This window comes from Rhipicephalus microplus, chromosome X, assembly GCF_043290135.1.
Source record: "Rhipicephalus microplus isolate Deutch F79 chromosome X, USDA_Rmic, whole genome shotgun sequence".
Classification (NCBI taxonomy): domain Eukaryota; kingdom Metazoa; phylum Arthropoda; class Arachnida; order Ixodida; family Ixodidae; genus Rhipicephalus; species Rhipicephalus microplus.
In genome coordinates this window covers 53,770,103-53,788,124 of record NC_134710.1, presented here as the reverse complement: position 1 = coordinate 53,788,124, position 18,022 = coordinate 53,770,103, and the positions used below count along the sequence as shown (strand labels likewise).

Below are 18,022 nucleotides of genomic sequence, written 5' to 3'. Positions count from 1 at the left end.
CTGGATGGGTAATGTTAAAGAAATAAGCCCCCTTCCCCAAGATACCAATATCGGCTTGGAAGCTTGATGTACGATTAACGTGACTGATAGGTCGTATGATATCAATAACAAGGTGTGCTCGTCAGTTACGTCACGATTAAGGATGACACCCGTATTAGATATGCGGGTATGACCCGTTAGCTTGCGCTCACCCTGTGCCTCTTTTTTTTTTTTTTGGCACGCCATGGAAAGACTGTTTTGGTAATAGGATTTTTTTTTTTCAGGTGTCAAGGTGGTCTGGGATGGCGACAACTACGTGGAAGTGTCCGTGTCGCCGACCTACAAGAATAAGCTGTGTGGTTTGTGCGGCAACTACAACGACAAACAGGAGGACGATTTCGTGTCCAGAAACGGCACTCGCCTAGCGGACCCCAACGCTTTCGGCAACTCCTGGCTGGTTCGTTTCAAAAGTGAACATATATACGTCGTTGCGCATGGCGAAACACCATTGCTAGCATTATATGCAGCATTTTTTTTTTCTTTTCTTTCCTTTTAAACGTGAATAGCTTTCTTTTTCTTGGTGGGGGGGAGGGGGCGACTTGCACGGCAGATTCTAGATGGGTGGACGGCCCAACCTCTGGCGCGTAGCGTCAGCCGTGCATGCGAGTGACGTAAGCACATCACCGCACAGTATTATATTGTAGCCACGGGATAGCAAAACGAGCCCGTACCCCCACCCCTTCAAAGTTTTTGATGATTGATATGTGGGGTTCAACGTCCCAAAACCACCATATGATTATGAGAGACGCCCCTTCAAAGTTTTTCTTCTCCGTATCATAAGCGAAAAATTGCCATTTCAAGGGGATGCCCCCCCCCCCCCTCCCCGGTAAACATTTCTGCCTACGCCCTTGACACTGGATAAGCGAGCATAGACATGAAACCCTGGGCAACTAGTAGAAGCCAAGCGATCTAGCCACTAGGCAGCAGACACCTTTAAGATTGTCCCGTGAGCAAGCAACCGCGTCGAGACGCGTTTCCACAACGCGGATGTTGTCCTCGGGAATGTTACGTGGTGCAAGCTGGTGCGATGAGACTATTGGCGCATTTTCACAACGTTGATGCCGTTATGCTAGTCGCATTGTCAATGACATCATCATCATCATCATCATCATCAGCCTGACTACGTCCACTGCAGGACAAAGGCCTCTCTCATGTTCCGCCAGTTGACCCGGTCCTGTGCTTGCTGCTGCCAATTTATACCCGCAAACTTCTTAATCTCATCTGCCCACCTAACCTTCTGTCTCCCCCTAACCCGCTTCCCTTCTCTGGGAATCCAGTTAGTCACCCTTAATGACCAGCGGTTATCCTGTCTACGCGCTACATGCCCGGCCCATGTCCATTTCCTCTTCTTTATTTCAGCTATGATGTCCTTAACCCCCGTTTGTCCCCTAATCCACTCTGCTCTCTTCTTGTCTCTTAAGTTTGCACCTACCATTCTTCTTTCCATTGCTCGCTGCGTCGTCCTCAATTTAAGCTGAACCCTCTTTGTAAGTCTCCAGGTTTCTGCTCCGTAGCTAAGTACCGGCGAGATACAGCTGTTATATACCTTCCTCTTGAGGGATAGTGGCAATCTACGTGTCATAATAACTCTCTCAAATTGTCAATGACGACTGACACCAATCAAGTTCTCTCTCTCTAATTTAATACTTATGGAAGTGCACGGTCTGTATACCGACACGTCCGTCAGTATATGTATCCTATCGTCCTGCACTCAGGCTATAACCTTATGTTTTGTTACCTCACGATATCTCTGTTGGTACACTTGTCTCGCAGGTATTACAGCGGTGGAGTGCTGTATAAACCTGCTTTATACAATCATCAACCCCCCCATCCCGCCCCTGCCTTCCTACCCCATTAAAACAAATGGTGACTTAAAGATGTCCCTGCATATAATTAGCAATATGAATTCGACGGAAAGCCGGCCACATTTTTGATGAAGGCGAAAATGTTGTAGGCCCGTGTGCTCAGATTTGGGTGCACGTTAAAGAACCCCATGGGTGGTCGAAATTTCCGGAGCCCTCCACTACGGCGCCTCTGAATCATATCGTGGTTTTGGGACGTTGAACCCATGCACCCACTCAACTGGATCACGCAGTGCAAAAACAATCAAACAGACCTAATATGCATTAAATATACATAGTAACTCTCGCTCAGGTTAACTTTCGGTCATATTTGAAAATCAAGCTGCCAAGCTCAGCAATGTTCGGCCACCGCGCCGATGTGCTGTAGGCTTGGACTGCGACGCATCAAATAACTTGAATTTCACTGTGCGCAAAACGCACCCAGTTATTGTGCATGACGTCACGCCGAAGAACGATTAACTGGCGGACAGACCTTGCACAAAGGCGCTACTTTAGAGCACACTCCAGCGAAATTAATTGTATATAAAGCCGGAAGATTAACGCGTACCTATAAATTGTTGGGCAGATTAAAAGAAACTGCATTATTTTCCTCTACGTTTTCGTCGCTTTCAACGTCTACAGGAGAAATTATTATTCTTTCTCATTCAGGTCGGCCGTCGGAAAAGGTGCTTCCGACCAGCGACTCGAGCCAGTCATCCCTTGGACTGCAGGCTCAAACACTGGAACTTGCGCCAGCAAAACCTGAAGCTCTGCAATCACATCAAGCAGGAGCCATTCAAGGCGTGCCACAAGGTCGTCGAGGCAACATCCTATTTCAGGTGAGGAGATCGATGTTTTGTCGGCGTGTATGCACTTTCAAGGACACAGAGTCTCTTATTACAATTAATAAAAGAGACTGGACTTACGCCTGTCATTCTTACGTGCAACACCGCACTCTCTGGTCAGCACAGTATATATTCACAAAACTGCCTCTCTCTCTCTTTTTTTTGCGAGGTGACAACGCAACGCAAGCTGAAGAAAGCATAAGAGGCGCCTGAAAAAAGTAGCTTTTGTCTTTATCACCTCGCGCTGCGTTATTACCTTTTGCACAGTATGAACCAACTAGCCCAACAGCACGTCCTATCAAACATGTTTTTTTTTTGTTCGCACCACTTGACTAAACACACAGTAGCACACTTTCATTGTGCGAACTTTAATCGCAATACAATAGGAAGCTGCTCGTGTGACTGTAGTTTGGTGTAAGTGATTAGTTGTCGCAAAACAGCCAACTGGGCTGGTTGGTAGCGGTTCATTATGAAAGATAGAAGTGGAATGCTGTACGTAACAGGGACTGGAGGAGAAACCGAGAGAAGGAACAAATCTGACAGACATATCAATATGGGGCGGGGGGGGGGGGGGGACACGTTTATCGCATCTTCGGGGGAAAAGCGCTCGGACGCACGGGTGACGCCGCATCACGTGCGCTTGTGCTGCTCTCTTCTTCTAGTCGCTGTTACGTATTGCGCCCCACTTCTATCTCTCGTAATGATTAGTTGTCCCTATGAAATATTAGTTCAACTATCTCAGCCAAATGTTGCGCGCGTGCACGCAACTTAAGCCATGTGCCTCCAAATTACCGAAACGCTATTCCCTACACGGTTTCGGATTTTCAGCGTGCTGTGGCATGTGTTTAGTTATTTCGCGTCTTCGTGTATTATTATGCGTTTGTGTCAGCACTTACGCTTGCTGCGTGATAACGCGTCTGTGCGATCCTTCGCGTTTACGTTTTCCGAGAGCTTCTTATCGCAATAACGCTGCAAAGGTATCGCGCACCACCGCCAACGGTCTGGCGTAAATGCATATATGCATGGTGGTCAGCCATTGCGATCCCAATCTTTATGCACATGCCAAGAATGATGGCTCCGCTCATAAATTCCTACAGGACCTACGGTCTGCGTGTTTGTGAAATTTAATATTGAATCGGAGAAGCCTGAACAACGAGTTGTGTATATCGCGAATCACATATATGCATGAACCAGTCAAGACGACTGCGGACAAGGCAGATAAGCGACACACAGCGCGATTGGGTGTGTTGTTGGGTCCAGTCGTTGGGTGTGTCACTTTTCTTCCTTATCTTCTATGAATGGTTTATGCTTTAGCGTCATGTACCAACTCACCCAGACTTCGACTTTATTGTATACTACGAATATACAGATGTATAGCGAGCAACCATAAGCAGAGGTTTTGAACTATATTGGTCTCCCGTGGCGTAGAATGCGCTACAGCCCGCAGCTTCGATAGATGCGCTCAACGTATACAGTTAGCATGCTGAGGCATGCATGCAGGCGAAAAAGAGGTGGCACGTGCAACCAATTAATGAGGATGGTTTGTCACTTGACTTAATAATGTTAACAGGCCTCCACTGTTTATGGTGGGCCCGTATGGCAGGTTCTCACTGTGATTCAGATGTACGACACGCAAGAATGTACTTTCAGAAGTACATGGCGAAAATTTGTGGAACATACGAAAACACAGGAGTCTGTTCCTGAGTGGTTGTTGAGGGTGGAACCCCTTACAGCTTTCGAGGAATTTTAAAGCTAGTGTCTATTCAGTATATAAGACGTGCACCACTTGTTTTCGTCAACTTTACGGCATTATTCTATGTACACAGTGTCTGGAAACAGGCAATAAAGCACAAAAAAATGACCCGAGTCACGCCAAACGCACGCAAGGCTTTTCCAGACCATGTTGCAAATTTCTCAGGCAGAAACGAAACGATGACAAAATGAACATATGCGAAGGCAAGCACTTGTCTTCCTTTAACGTTCTTCTTGTCCTTGGTTTGTTTCGGCACTGTGAATTTAAATCAGATAAGTCAACCAACTAGAACAGTCCCGTACTTCTCGACTTTGTTCAACCGCTCCAGGTGGCCACGTACCACTATTTCAGAGCACACCAGAAAAGCATTTTCTCTCTCTTTCCCGCTTTTTTTTTTACATTCATTTCTACCTTCACCTTCGTGAACCTTGATGCGTCCATGTTGCGAAGTTTGCGTACCTAAAGCGCTGCTTTTTCTGCGGCTATTGGGCAGAGCCGAGAAGCTTCTCCCCACGCAATCCGCGAAGAAGAAGAAGAAAAAAAAATTTCTTTGCTTTTCGTCTATCTCTCATTTAAACAGACGCAGCGCTCTTTCACAACGTTCAGAAAGTTGAAATTATCGTAAGCCGACAAGGTCCGAGAAAGTACCCCCCCCCCCCCCCCCCCCCAGATTTCAAGCGTGTGTATGCACGGCGTCGCTAAGAGCACCGGAAGCGGCTCTTTTTTCACGGCTTGAAGCACCGCGCTAAAAGCATGGCCGCCCCTGAAATGTCTCCGGTTGGTGCGGCCGATTTCTCCGTGAACGTTGCAGCGGCCGTGTTGCGGCGCACTTCCACTTCCATTATGTTCTGTCTTTTTTTTTTTTTTTTGTCGTGTTGTCTCAGTAACGCATCGACCGGCACGCTGAGATGTTTTTGCGTTCCTAAACTGTTTCTGCTGGCCCGAATGACTTTAAGATCTTTCTCTTTCGTTCCCCGTCTCGCTGTAACCGTTTTCCTGTTTGACGGATGGAACCTTTTTGACAAACGGTCGTATAGTAGAACGTCGCCTTCCTTGAACATGCCTTACAGGGAGAAACCAAAATTTGTGTGTTTTGCGTGCGCAAAGCGGCGCGTATGTGACAGAAATTGGGCAAGCGTCGCTATACTCGCCACTGTACCAGTAAGAAGGAAGACGACCGCAGAGACTGAATGTACGTGTAAATGGACCATTAAAAATGGGCGAGAATAAATCATATGCGGGAAACATCAAATTTTGGACGGATGTTACCAATAAGCGATGAAGACTAGCCATCCGTTGAGGTTCTCCCAGTAACAAACACCGGTGCCGCACGTTTGCAGCTTCGCTGATGAATAATGTCTGCAGGGAGTGCTGGGCGTTGTTTGACCCGCGCATTCCAAGAAAGCTTTAAAAAAACGAGTGGTTGTTTTCAAATAGTAACTGCACATTTTGCCTTTCTTTCTTCGAAGTAATGTCGGCGTTATATTGATATTTTACTGTAGCCTGCCATTATTTTTGTGGTAAGCGAACATTTGAAATCGTTAAAATCAGCATCAATCAGCGACCCTACCCCCTCTGAAAACACGCAATCTGCTCTCGTCATTAATTAGCGGCCAACAGGAATCCCATAGCTTTCGCTTCAATGCGTGAAGTATTGTATAGCTTGAATCTTTATTATTCTTTCTCGTGTTTTCCTCCCTCTTTTTAAAGCCGGGGGGGGGGGGGGGGGGCGTTTATTGATGGAAAACATGCTATCTCGAAGGTCTGCAAAAACAACCCACGAAACACAGACCTATTACAAATAAAACAAACACCATCATGAAAGCTACTGTATGTTCACAAGAACTGCGTCTTCTCCTTTGACCGCAAACAAGTCGGTGCTACCACCACATCATGGAGCACACTTCTTTTGGCCAGGCCTGCAAGAAAACGAGAAAGAGCGAAAGAGTATATTAAATCTTCGGCTTTCCACTGCACACAATATACCCCATAGCGCTGAACATTTCGTGCGGGACAGTTTTTTCTTTCACTGGGTGAGATTAGGGAAATCAGTGCCGTCTCATTAGTTCACTTTGACATGCGTAGAATGCCTCGGTCAAATGATTCACTCTACTAGGGGTATTGTAGAATAACTTGCAATCTGGAGTCCGTTGAGTGGTACATACCTCGGTAAAAAAAAAAAAACTCAGTAGATCCTACGTACCTTGGGAATCGACGTTATGCGAAGCATGCGGAGGAAAAGTTACCGTGCTGTAATTTTTTTAATGAGCGAGGCGTTATGAAATGTCGCGAAATATATGTGCAGATGTTACACGCACAGACATATATTCAACAGTTACAGATCTCGGGGAGGGGGGGGGGTGAATCGTACGCCTTGGGCTCTCACCGGAACGATTCTGTTGTAGTTACTGGGTGCACAAAGGCCACTGCCCTCGCTGCAAAGTCTCAGTTTGCGAAAAGGGCGCACTTTTCAGACACTGCGAAGTAACAAATGCGGCGCTTATTCCGTGTGTATTGGGGAACTCCCTCATAAGTGTAATGTCCAAATCGACAACATCGCTCCGCGCTTCATATGTTCTGTGTGCGAGTGAAAGCATGAGAGCGCTGCCAATGAGCGGAGAGGAAACTCGCGGGCCGTCGTGCGAAAAGCTTGTGGGGGTTTCTGGTGCGTGGGCGCTGTGACTTCGGCAAAAATTGCATTCTTTGTGGGGCGGGGCGCGACCGCGTGCGCCCATATCTTGAAAGCGATTATAGCACACGGCTCGTATGAGTATGTCCCGCTGTGTTCGCACCACTCAGTTTGCGTTGAAACGATATAGAGATCACGAAAGTTGCTTCCCTCGCGCCAGTGTTCGTATAACATTCAAATATATGTTGCTGTCACATTCGTTGTTTTGCCCTTCCTGCGAGACTGGGACTTTTTTAGAGTGTAAGCACAAAATTTACCGTTCTTGAATTACATGCCCGTATCTCCAGAGCATTGGTGAATTCGGTGGCCTATCAACTCGCTCACGAGGGGCGGTGGAGGCTAGCATCTCAGACTGTGTGTGTGTGTGTGTGCGTGTGTGTGTGCGTGTGTGTGTGTGTGCGTGTGCGTGTGTGTGTGTGTGTGTGTGTGTGTGTGCGTGTGTGTGTGTGTGTGTGTGTGTGTGTGTGTGTGTGTGTGTGTGTGTGTGTGTGTGTGTGTGTGTGTGTGTGTGTGTGCGTAATTCAGTTTTACGCAGCATACTGTAGCGAAACGTCGGGGTTGTTCAAGTTAGGCGCATCGGACGACCAGGGAGACGAATAAGTGTGGTTGAAACTCCGCGGAGGCAATCGATGAGACGTCAACACGATGAATTCGGGGAGCACTCATTGGGGGTTTATTTAGCTAACACAACTTCAAGTTACAAAATGCACTGGGTTACAAAGACAAAACATAGAAAATGGTGGCATACCCCTCGGCCCGCATAGCTGGTCTCCGGTGGTGAGATCCGCCGTTGACCCCGACTCCGCTCTGCTCACTTTTCAAGTTCAAACATCCTCTTTTTAACCCTTGGTCGAACAAAGAGTCTTCACAAAAACCAATCACATGTTCGGACTCGCAGCATCTCAACCAATCACAGAAACACTTTCATAAAAGGCACTACATTTGTAAAAACCTCCTTACCAAAATGAAACACGCAAAGGGAAAGGTCCTCCGCACGTGACACTCTCTCCCATACCAGGCCGTGCTGCTTCCTTCGGTCGACTACCGTCGGCGGCCGTTCCCACGCTCGGACCCCGTAAGTTCTTCCATTAACTGTTGCTTTCTAGAAGCGTCCTTAAGGGCGATGGGTACACCATTGCTTACCAGGTGGACATGCGACAGCGAGGCGCCCCGACATCCTAACAACAGCGCGAGAGAATATGGTCGTTTACCTGCCGCCACTATGTCTCGGTCAGGCTAAGTGGTCGCGTCCCCATGTCATTCTCAATGACACGCGTGCCTGTTAACAATGGCTTAGACTCAGACGGTGGCGCCGGACCTGCCTCCCGCTAGACGCTTTTCCTAGTAAGCTTTCCCCTTCTAATCCCGAACGGGGCGGCCTTGACTGCTCCGTTGGTAAGCCGTAAATGCAGCGTGTAGGCGCCTGTCCCAGGCTGGAAAACACAATTTATCCCACATTCCATTAAAGTCAAAAGCCAAAGCTCTGTAATGGCCAGAGAAACAAACCCAAAGCTAGAAGAGTACAAAGAAAGACTTAAAAAAGAAGCAGAGGAGTTGGTTTTGCACAAATTTCCTGAGGAGATACTGGAGCTGGAAACCTTGCTCTCGCGACACCTCCCCCCTACGAAAAAGAGTGCCCCACTCGTTTTATCTGCAAAACACGACAATAAATAGACTAATTATACAAAAAGGTTTTGCATTCAACAAGTGTGTGAGATGTTTTTAAAAAATTACATAAAACAACAGATGAAAAACAAAACAAAATCATTGGACACAGAAATATATGGGTTCACTCATCGGTACTGCAATACAATTCAGTGTCCGTTTCGTAAGCACTGACATTCTGTTGTGCGTTGTTATTACTTGAAAATGTCTTCCAGTCCGAGTAAAGTTCAGTGTCCGTGTCGTAGCTTTCGCACTGCTGTACTGGAACACTGGTCTGTGTCCCGCGCGCACAATGTTGCAAACGGAGTTCCTGACCCACTCGCGAACCGCACTCGCGCACATCACCATTGGAGCCGCACTCGCGCACAACACTTTGATGCAATCCGTGGTCATCTCTCCTTGCACTGCACTCGCGCACAACACTTCGATGCAATCCGTGGTCATCTCTCCTTGCACTGCACTCGCGCACAACACCACCGAGATCGCGCACCTCGCGATTATCATCAGACTCATCGTCCGCGTCGTTGGCATCGGAGCCCAATCGAACGTGGCAGGGCTTTAAACGCGCCACATTCACAACGTCACGTTTTTTTCCAGTTTGGTCTACCACCTCCCAGTTGTTCTCGGCTACCTGGCGCACAAGACGGAAAGGTCCGTGATATTTGTGAAGAAGCTTTGTCGTCTTCCCTTTCGCCCGGGAGGGAGTCCACAAGTACACCAAGTCGCCCTGATGATAAACAACACTTCGTCGCCTAGCATCATAGCTGCGCTTGTTCTTCTCCTGCTGACGCTTCTCCCGTTCATTTACTATTTTTCGAGCCTGCCGCAGCCTGCGGGCCACTTTCATTGCATCCAGGGTGTAGTCGAATCCGCGTTGCGCGCCCGACCCTACGTCCACCGGTAGTGTCGGTTCATGTCCGTGAAAAAGAAAGAAGGGAGTGAATCCAGTCGTCTCGTGGGTGGAAGAATTGTATGCAAATAGAACGTACGGTAGGAATTCATCCCAGTCGCGGTGGTGTGAGGAAACATACATGCTGAGCATGTCAGCCAACGTGCGGTTAAAACGCTCGCACAAGCCGTTGGCCTGTGGGTGGTATGCTGTTGTGGTGGCATGCTCGCTACCCACGAGCCGGAATACTTCTTCGGTCAAGTTGGCGACAAAGTGCTGCCCACGATCGCTTATTACTTTCTCCGGGGCACCATGACGTAGGACGATTTGTTCGACGAAAGCTCTGGCTGCTTCTGCGGCAGTGGCCGCTGGACACGCGACAGCCTCGACCCATTTCGTATGGTAGTCGGTAATCACGACGATGTAGCGGTTCCCTGCTTTGGATTTAGTGAAAGGCCCAATGAAGTCCATGCCCACCTGCTGAAAAGGTCGACCTGCAGGTGGGATCGGTTGGAGGAAACCGACCGGCCTCCCCGGTGGTTGCTTTCGTGTCTGGCAGTCGGGGCAGGAGAGAACGTACTTGCTTACGTACGAGAACATCTTCGGCCAGAAATATCGGCAACGAACTTTCTCCCATGTGCGCTTGACACCTAAGTGGCCTGCCGTGGTGGCGTCATGGCAGTACCTTAAAATCTCAGATCTCAAGCACTTGGGGACAACGAGCGCAGCACGATCCTCCTGAAACCCTTTCGCCCTTCGATACAGTACACCGTCGATCAACCGAAAGCTCCGTGCCGTTCTCTTAGTTTTCCTGACAACGGGCGCATCCGGGTGCTCGAGGTGCTGCATAATTTCTTTCATCCATGGGTCTGCCCTCTGCTTTTTTCCAACATCCACCTGATCCAGAACCAGCAACGGTAAGGGGTTTTCTTCGCTTATAGGCACGGGATCATGAGGAAGGCGGGAAAGCGTGTCGGCATTTCTATTCTTGAGGCCAGGGCGGTGTTGCAACGTTTCTGTACCGTTGGCTCGTGTGGGGACTGTGAGAAGCTGACCTTCCGACAATGTGCCGATGGGGCGGCCGGGCTGGCCCCCTAGGCCCGGCCGTTCTCGTTTCCCGAAGGATTAGGCTGCACATTCTGATTGCCTTGGAGCTCCGCCTGATCGTTCCTGCCATCTCGGAACCGCTGCCAGCACTGTTGTGCTATGTGACCTATGCGGCTGCAAATCTGGCATCGGGGACGCCCGTCGTTGGCACGGCAAGTTCTCTGAGGCCAAGGCATTGGGGGGCGACGCACCTCGTCTTCGATGCTTTTTAGCCGGTCAGACAGCAGGGCAACCGAGTCCGCAATCGTTTTCAGGTGTCTCTCGCGGTCGGCAACCTCCCGCGGGCAACGCAATTCGGCCGCGGCGCAAGTGGCGACACACGTAGGAGGAGGGTGCCCTGTCGCTGCGGCGGGTGCGAACCCTACGGGATGCGCGATGTTTTGCATCCACGACTGCGATCCGGTGGAATACTGGATGCCAATTGGTTGTAGCCCCGACACACGGCTCATCAAAGCTGCCAGATTTATGCGTTGCAAAATTTGGAGGAATGCAGTGCAGCTCTCCGGGTTTGCGATTATCATTTTCTCCTGAACATCCGGACGTAACCCGCGTATAAGGTGCCGCAACCGATCATCTTCCGTCATAGACGGGTTCACTCTTGCACACAGCTGTACTACGTCATAGTAGTACTGCTCGGGGGTTTCGGACGGCAATTGAGTGCGGTTTTGTAGCCGCAAATAGGCGATCTCGACTGATTGGCGACTCGTAAAGGACGTTTTTAGTAGCGTCGCCCATTCTTCCCATGTATTAGGGGCACCGGTTAGAATTTGAGTATTGTGCCACTTTTTCGTATCTCCGTCTAAGGCCAGATATAGAAATTTCACTTTCGTGGCTTGGTCCCAATTATTAAGTGATGCTACATGTTCGTAGCAAAGTAGCCACTCGGAAATAGATTCCTCCGGCGCACCTCTAAAGACTGGTGGTCCGATGAATGGTTTAGCTTGGGGGGTAGACATAGCAGAGAAGAAGGTATGGGGTTCCGTCATAGTGGAGCTGTCAGAGGTAGGTTCCTTATATTTGTTGTTGACTCGGGGCATAATTTCGGAGCGGGACTATCGTTACCGAGCAACCTCCACCACTTTGTAGCGAAACGTCGGGGTTGTTCAAGTTAGGCGCATCGGACGACCAGGGAGACGAATAAGTGTGGTTGAAACTCCGCGGAGGCAATCGATGAGACGTCAACACGATGAATTCGGGGAGCACTCATTGGGGGTTTATTTAGCTAACACAACTTCAAGTTACAAAATGCACTGGGTTACAAAGACAAAACATAGAAAATGGTGGCATACCCCTCGGCCCGCATAGCTGGTCTCCGGTGGTGAGATCCGCCGTTGACCCCGACTCCGCTCTGCTCACTTTTCAAGTTCAAACATCCTCTTTTTAACCCTTGGTCGAACAAAGAGTCTTCACAAAAACCAATCACATGTTGGGACTCGCAGCATCACAACCAATCACAGAAACACTTTCATAAAAGGCACTACATTTGTAAAAACCTCCTTACCAAAATGAAACACGCAAAGGGAAAGGTCCTCCGCACGTGACACTCTCTCCCATACCAGGCCGTGCTGCTTCCTTCGGTCGACTACCGTCGGCGGCCGTTCCCACGCTCGGACCCCGTAAGTTCTTCCATTAACTGTTGCTTTCTAGAAGCGTCCTTAAGGGCGATGGGTACACCATTGCTTACCAGGTGGACATGCGACAGCGAGGCGCCCCGACATCCTAACAACAGCGCGAGAGAATATGGTCGTTTACCTGCCGCCACTATGTCTCGGTCAGGCTAAGTGGTCGCGTCCCCATGTCATTCTCAATGACACGCGTGCCTGTTAACAATGGCTTAGACTCAGACGGTGGCGCCGGACCTGCCTCCCGCTAGACGCTTTTCCTAGTAAGCTTTCCCCTTCTAATCCCGAACGGGGCGGCCTTGACTGCTCCGTTGGTAAGCCGTAAATGCAGCGTGTAGGCGCCTGTCCCAGGCTGGAAAACACAATTTATCCCACATTCCATTAAAGTCAAAAGCCAAAGCTCTGTAATGGCCAGAGAAACAAACCCAAAGCTAGAAGAGTACAAAGAAAGACTTAAAAAAGAAGCAGAGGAGTTGGTTTTGCACAAATTTCCTGAGGAGATACTGGAGCTGGAAACCTTGCTCTCGCGACAATACACTGTACATCCACACATTTGTCACGAGGCCATGACGTTCAAGCGGGCAGCGGATCGGTATGTCCAAAATGAAACTGTTTATTTGACCAAACTTGTGTCCGGTAACCTGAAAGCCAAACATACTGGCACTTATAGCGGTGAAGAGAGCGTCGGCCGTTGATAAAAACTGAGAAGTGGTGAAGCGCGACGGCATTTATACATGTTCCATCACAGATTCCAGCGTATAATCGCTGGCGGCCACGTAACCTCCAAAAGAAACTAAAGTTTTCGCGTGGTACGCGTAATTACATCGAACGTTTCTAGCCCACGTATTCCAAAACGTCCCTTCACTCAGCATTTCACCTTGACTTGACTAAGTAGACGGGAGCGTGGCCTCTAGGTAGAACAAATCACCGTATGTCAGTGCCAATCTGCTGAGATGGTTGCGAAGCCGACAGCGTAATCTTCAGTCGAGCAGCGGCGCTGTGTTCAACTCGGTCAAGTGAAGGACGAAAGTCTTATCGAGGCTCGTTTTAGAATACGGAGGTAAGATAATCTACATGGTCCCCAGTCATTAGGACGCGTTTCGCGCAAGGCAGCGGATAACATGTAATGGGGTGTTGTCATAAGAATGGGAAGAAAGAGTGGCGTGTGGCAATATGATATGTGTTTTAGGCATGTTATACAAGCATCACTTTTTATACACTAACGCAACAACTTCAAGTATGCATACTTTATACTAATAATTGCGATTTTATTTTAGGTAGCAATGAATGCACTTTTTCTTTTCATAAGCTAATACAGCACTTTCTTGCGAACATTCAGGCTTGCCTTTCTTGTATTTTTCTTGGTTGCTATAGCCCCAGAAGCGTTTCTAATATGTTATTATTATTATTATTATTATTATTATTATTATTATTATTATTATTATTATTATTATTATTATTATTAGTCGTCTTATTTTTTATGTTACTTTTATTATATTACTGCTGGTGAGGCTATAAGGGGACAAGTACCACTATTGCACCCCTTTGCCGACGCCCATGGGTGATTATATTGTTTAACGACCCCGCATAGTCACATTAATCGTTAGCTGTTTATGACTCGTCGAAAATTTCTGATGCATGTGCCCAACACCTGATTGTAACGCGACACGAAAATGATCAGTCACGTAGCGACCACTTATGCTCGACTGCGTAAAAGAATAAGCGAACGCGCTGTATTCAGTAAAGGATATTTCTGACCAGTTGGCTATTCGCCATTCATCAAACGTTTCTCGGTGTGCCATAAAATCGCACGCTTGTTACGGAACGTGAAAAAATCTGGGAAATTTCGCGTTAGAATTATCTGTGTACAATAAACACCGCATTACTATGTATACATGAATTTCTTTGAAAATAGCCGGAATGCGTCTGATACCGCTCTCACAGATATATAGAGGCCATTTATATCTGCTGGCGATATTAATTCATGTAAGTGTAAGAAATATCATCATTTCTAGCATATAACGACGCTGAGCTGTTCCTGAGCGTATGCAGTTCTGTAAAAGCAGCTTGCTGAGATTTGGCTGAGAGGGGGGAGAGAACGAAACAGCGCTGGTCATGTTTGCTTCTTTGCCATCAGAGTTGCAAGTGTTACGCGCCGTACAATTCAACTCAATATGAATAAAGACCAACTAGGGCGGCTGTCAATTCAATCTCCTCGGTACAGAAAACGGAGGACTTTGGTCATATACAGGCATATACGGAGTATATACGGATGTATATACTCCGTATATGTATATGTATATATCCGTATATGTATATGATATGGCAGGCATATCATCGCATATACAGGCAGTGGGGGATCGTGAGACGCGGAAGACAATTTTTGCAGAAGAAAGCACCGAACTCTTTATATAATAGCGTGACTGCTGTGTTGAAAGAAAACTTCGCCAGAGTGCGTAATTTCTCAGTGTGCAGCCGACAGACCGTCGAAAATGGGGGAGGGTAGCTCCGTTCTCCTGCCCCCCCTCCCCCCCCCCCGGTAGATACGCCTATGAGTTTCAATGTGTTCTTGCATTACAGAACAAAGGTGACACATATCGAGTATCACGCTGATATTTTTGCAGTTTGATGGATTTGTGATGTGATGGATTTTTTTTTTTGCATTTGTGGCCTAAAACATTTCACTCATTGCAAGCGACCTGTCTGGTATGACAGAAGTGCAATTTGCTAATCCATTTTCACTTGATAATATTTTCTTCCTCGGCGTCCAGAAATTTGTGCAGATGAGCCTGCGCATTTATGGCACCTAAACGTAACGTTTCTGCCGTGTTTCAGTCATGACCAAAATGCTGCTGTGCGGAACAAGAAAGTTAGCACTAATTGCTGTAAATACGAATGTTATTCGAAGGTATACGCTCTCGACAACCAATCGAAAATGGTTGAAACTCGCCCGATATTTTTAAAAATAGTAATTCGAAAATGTTTCCCATTGAATCACGACAGTGCATTGCGGCAAATTTCAGCAAATAATGCGCAATGTAGAGATTTCCTGGCCGTGAGGGAAGAGACTCTCCTAGATGGTCGACGACAGAACTATAGCGCAACTACCGAAAATGTCACGTTAAAACGAGTAACACAATAGTCCTATCGATGTCGCTAGACGCATGAACTGCCGAGAAAACTACCAAAAACGCGGGTCGAAGTAAGAAGTCCCGAACGTTTTGCGCTGCAAGTTTCACCCCTTTTATTAAGTCGTTGCTGAAGGAATCCAAATATTCCGGCTGTCATTTTCACCAGGTACTTTGGCTTGGGCTTTATTTCTTCCTCCAGTTATGCTTCCCCTATAGTGTCGGATGCTCAGAAGGGTGCTAAATCGAAACAATGAATTGACTTATATTGATCGTTTTTAGTCGAAAAACTCTAATGTGGTTCATTTCCCTACCATATGTCTTTAAAATAAACGAGAAAACCGAGGTCAAAATCTCATTTTTAAATTTCGCTCTGAAATCTCCCCGTATGACGTCAAGAATTTCAAAGTGAACCTTTCATAGTTTGGCGACATCAGCCCAACACAATTTCATGAAAGTTGGTATGTTATATTTATGGCTACCGCAGAAGACAATGCACTACGTTTTTACCCGTTAGAGACGACGAAGACAAGTGTCCTAGTACGTGCCGTCAAAACTTATGACGTCATGGTGATTGGTGCAGGAACTTCAAGGTGGTCTCGCCACCTGCATTTCCTTTTTGCATATTTCCTTGCTTATACAAAGGTCACTAGATGAAAAAGCACTGTTTAATCCAGCGGCCGCGCTTAAACTATAAAAGCGTCTTCTTGTGTTAAACGTGGTGATTTTGTCATTGTAAAGCAGAGGAGTGATTACTATAATACAAGAAAAAACAATTTTCTTTTTAGTGTGCCATTAGAAACAAAGAACACATCACTTAATCGATCATCAGCCTAAGCAATGTTGGCTCTAGGATGAAGGCGCCTCCCCAATATTTCCAGCCCACCATGTCTGGTGCGAGCCGATTCATTTGACGCCTTGCTAACTTCTCAGTTTCGTCGCTCCGCCTAACATTTAGCCATCTTGGCTGCACTTCTCATCTCTTGATATCTATACCAGTTAACTTGCACAAAATTCTTAGACGCAAAGCTACCCGAAGACACAATGCACACAAAAAAAAAACAATGTGGCTTTAGCTATAGCGTAACATGCAGACAGTGTCATCACGTAGTGTGCTACCTTGGCTCGGTTGGACTCGCTCGCTGGATTCCGTGCCGACCGGTTGTGCGCCCGCTCGGCGTCACCGTAGGTCTGGCCCACTGGGCTGGCCCTACGTCACCTCCTGCCGCCGAAGGCTTTCGACGACAGTGAAGCTCTGACTTACTGGACCTGCTCTACGCCATCTACAGACGCCGACAACATCTCTCGCAAGTGTACCCCGTCCTCGGACTCCAGTGACCGTGTTTCCATCTTTCCTGTCTATCCTATCCCCTCAGTTTGTTGTTGCTTCTTCTTCCTCTTTCCTATACCTTTACTGCTACCCTTTTTATCCCTCCTCACCCCCATCCCTTGTGAGCCCTGTGGTGGTGTCGCTCACTGAAGCAGACAATAACGGGGCTCACTTTTCTCTTCCTTTCTCTTTATTAAGAACCACTCATACCTTGGCTCGAATTCCTCCCACTGTACACTATACGAAGCTCGCAAGGCAATCACACACTGAGGGTAAGTTTATACGAACGACCTTAATGAGAACCAGCAGACAATCAAGCCAAAGAAACTGGGGGACGTTATTTCTAGCAATTATACAGTGAATGTGAAAAAATTTAAGCGGACAACTTGCCGCCGACAGGGGCCGAACCCGCAACCTTCAAATAGCGCGTCGGATGCTCCATCAATCGAGCTACGCCGCAGTCGTCTCCTCGTTCACATTATCGGGCATATCTGTGCACTTAAACCTTCGAGTGTTTGTGTGCGTAGCCATGACGGGGAGTGTGATTTTTTTTTTTTTTTTGCCAGGAGGCTCAATTGATTTTATACCTTCCTATACCCCTGAAGGAACTCTTGTTTGGTGTGGCTTTTTCCTCTTCCAAGTAAAAAATTCCTGGCGCGCCGCCCCTGGCGAGGACGTTCTGTGTGCTACCGTTTGGCACCGCTAACCGTAAATTGCCAGAAATACTGCACTCAAGCTCTTCAACGCGTAAACGGGTCTGCAAACTACATTAAATGTCAGAACTTATCGGTAACGGGCATGGGTATACCATGAAATTTCCTTACCAAAAAATAGATTGGTTGTTTTCGTGGTGTCTGAATTAAAAAAGCCTCAGAGGAAATTGCAGTCTCACCTTTTTGTCATCCATGTCTGCGACTCCGGTACGCGTAGGGCCTATTGTACCTCTTGCATAACGTCCTGCTACTAGGTTATCGTTATTGATGATGGCGTTTATTATCGGTTACAGGACGGCTGCGTGGTGCGTTGCGCTGCGTGGCGCAGCTGAAGCCATGTTTGTTTGTTTGATGATGATGATGATTATAATGATGATGATTATTATGATGATGATGGTGGT

General features: G+C 47.5%; 1 protein-coding gene across 1 annotated transcript in view; it reads left to right on the top strand.

The window, feature by feature from the left end:
* cv-2 (crosveinless 2-secreting protein) overlaps nt 1–18,022 on the top strand; it is a 274,346-nt gene that overhangs the window by 238,162 nt on the left and 18,162 nt on the right. Inside the window, exons 14-15 of the mRNA XM_037427162.2 lie at nt 264–436; nt 2,550–2,719. Of these exons, the coding sequence (XP_037283059.1) occupies nt 264–436; nt 2,550–2,719 (343 nt within the window). The remainder of the gene's footprint in view (nt 1–263; nt 437–2,549; nt 2,720–18,022) is intronic.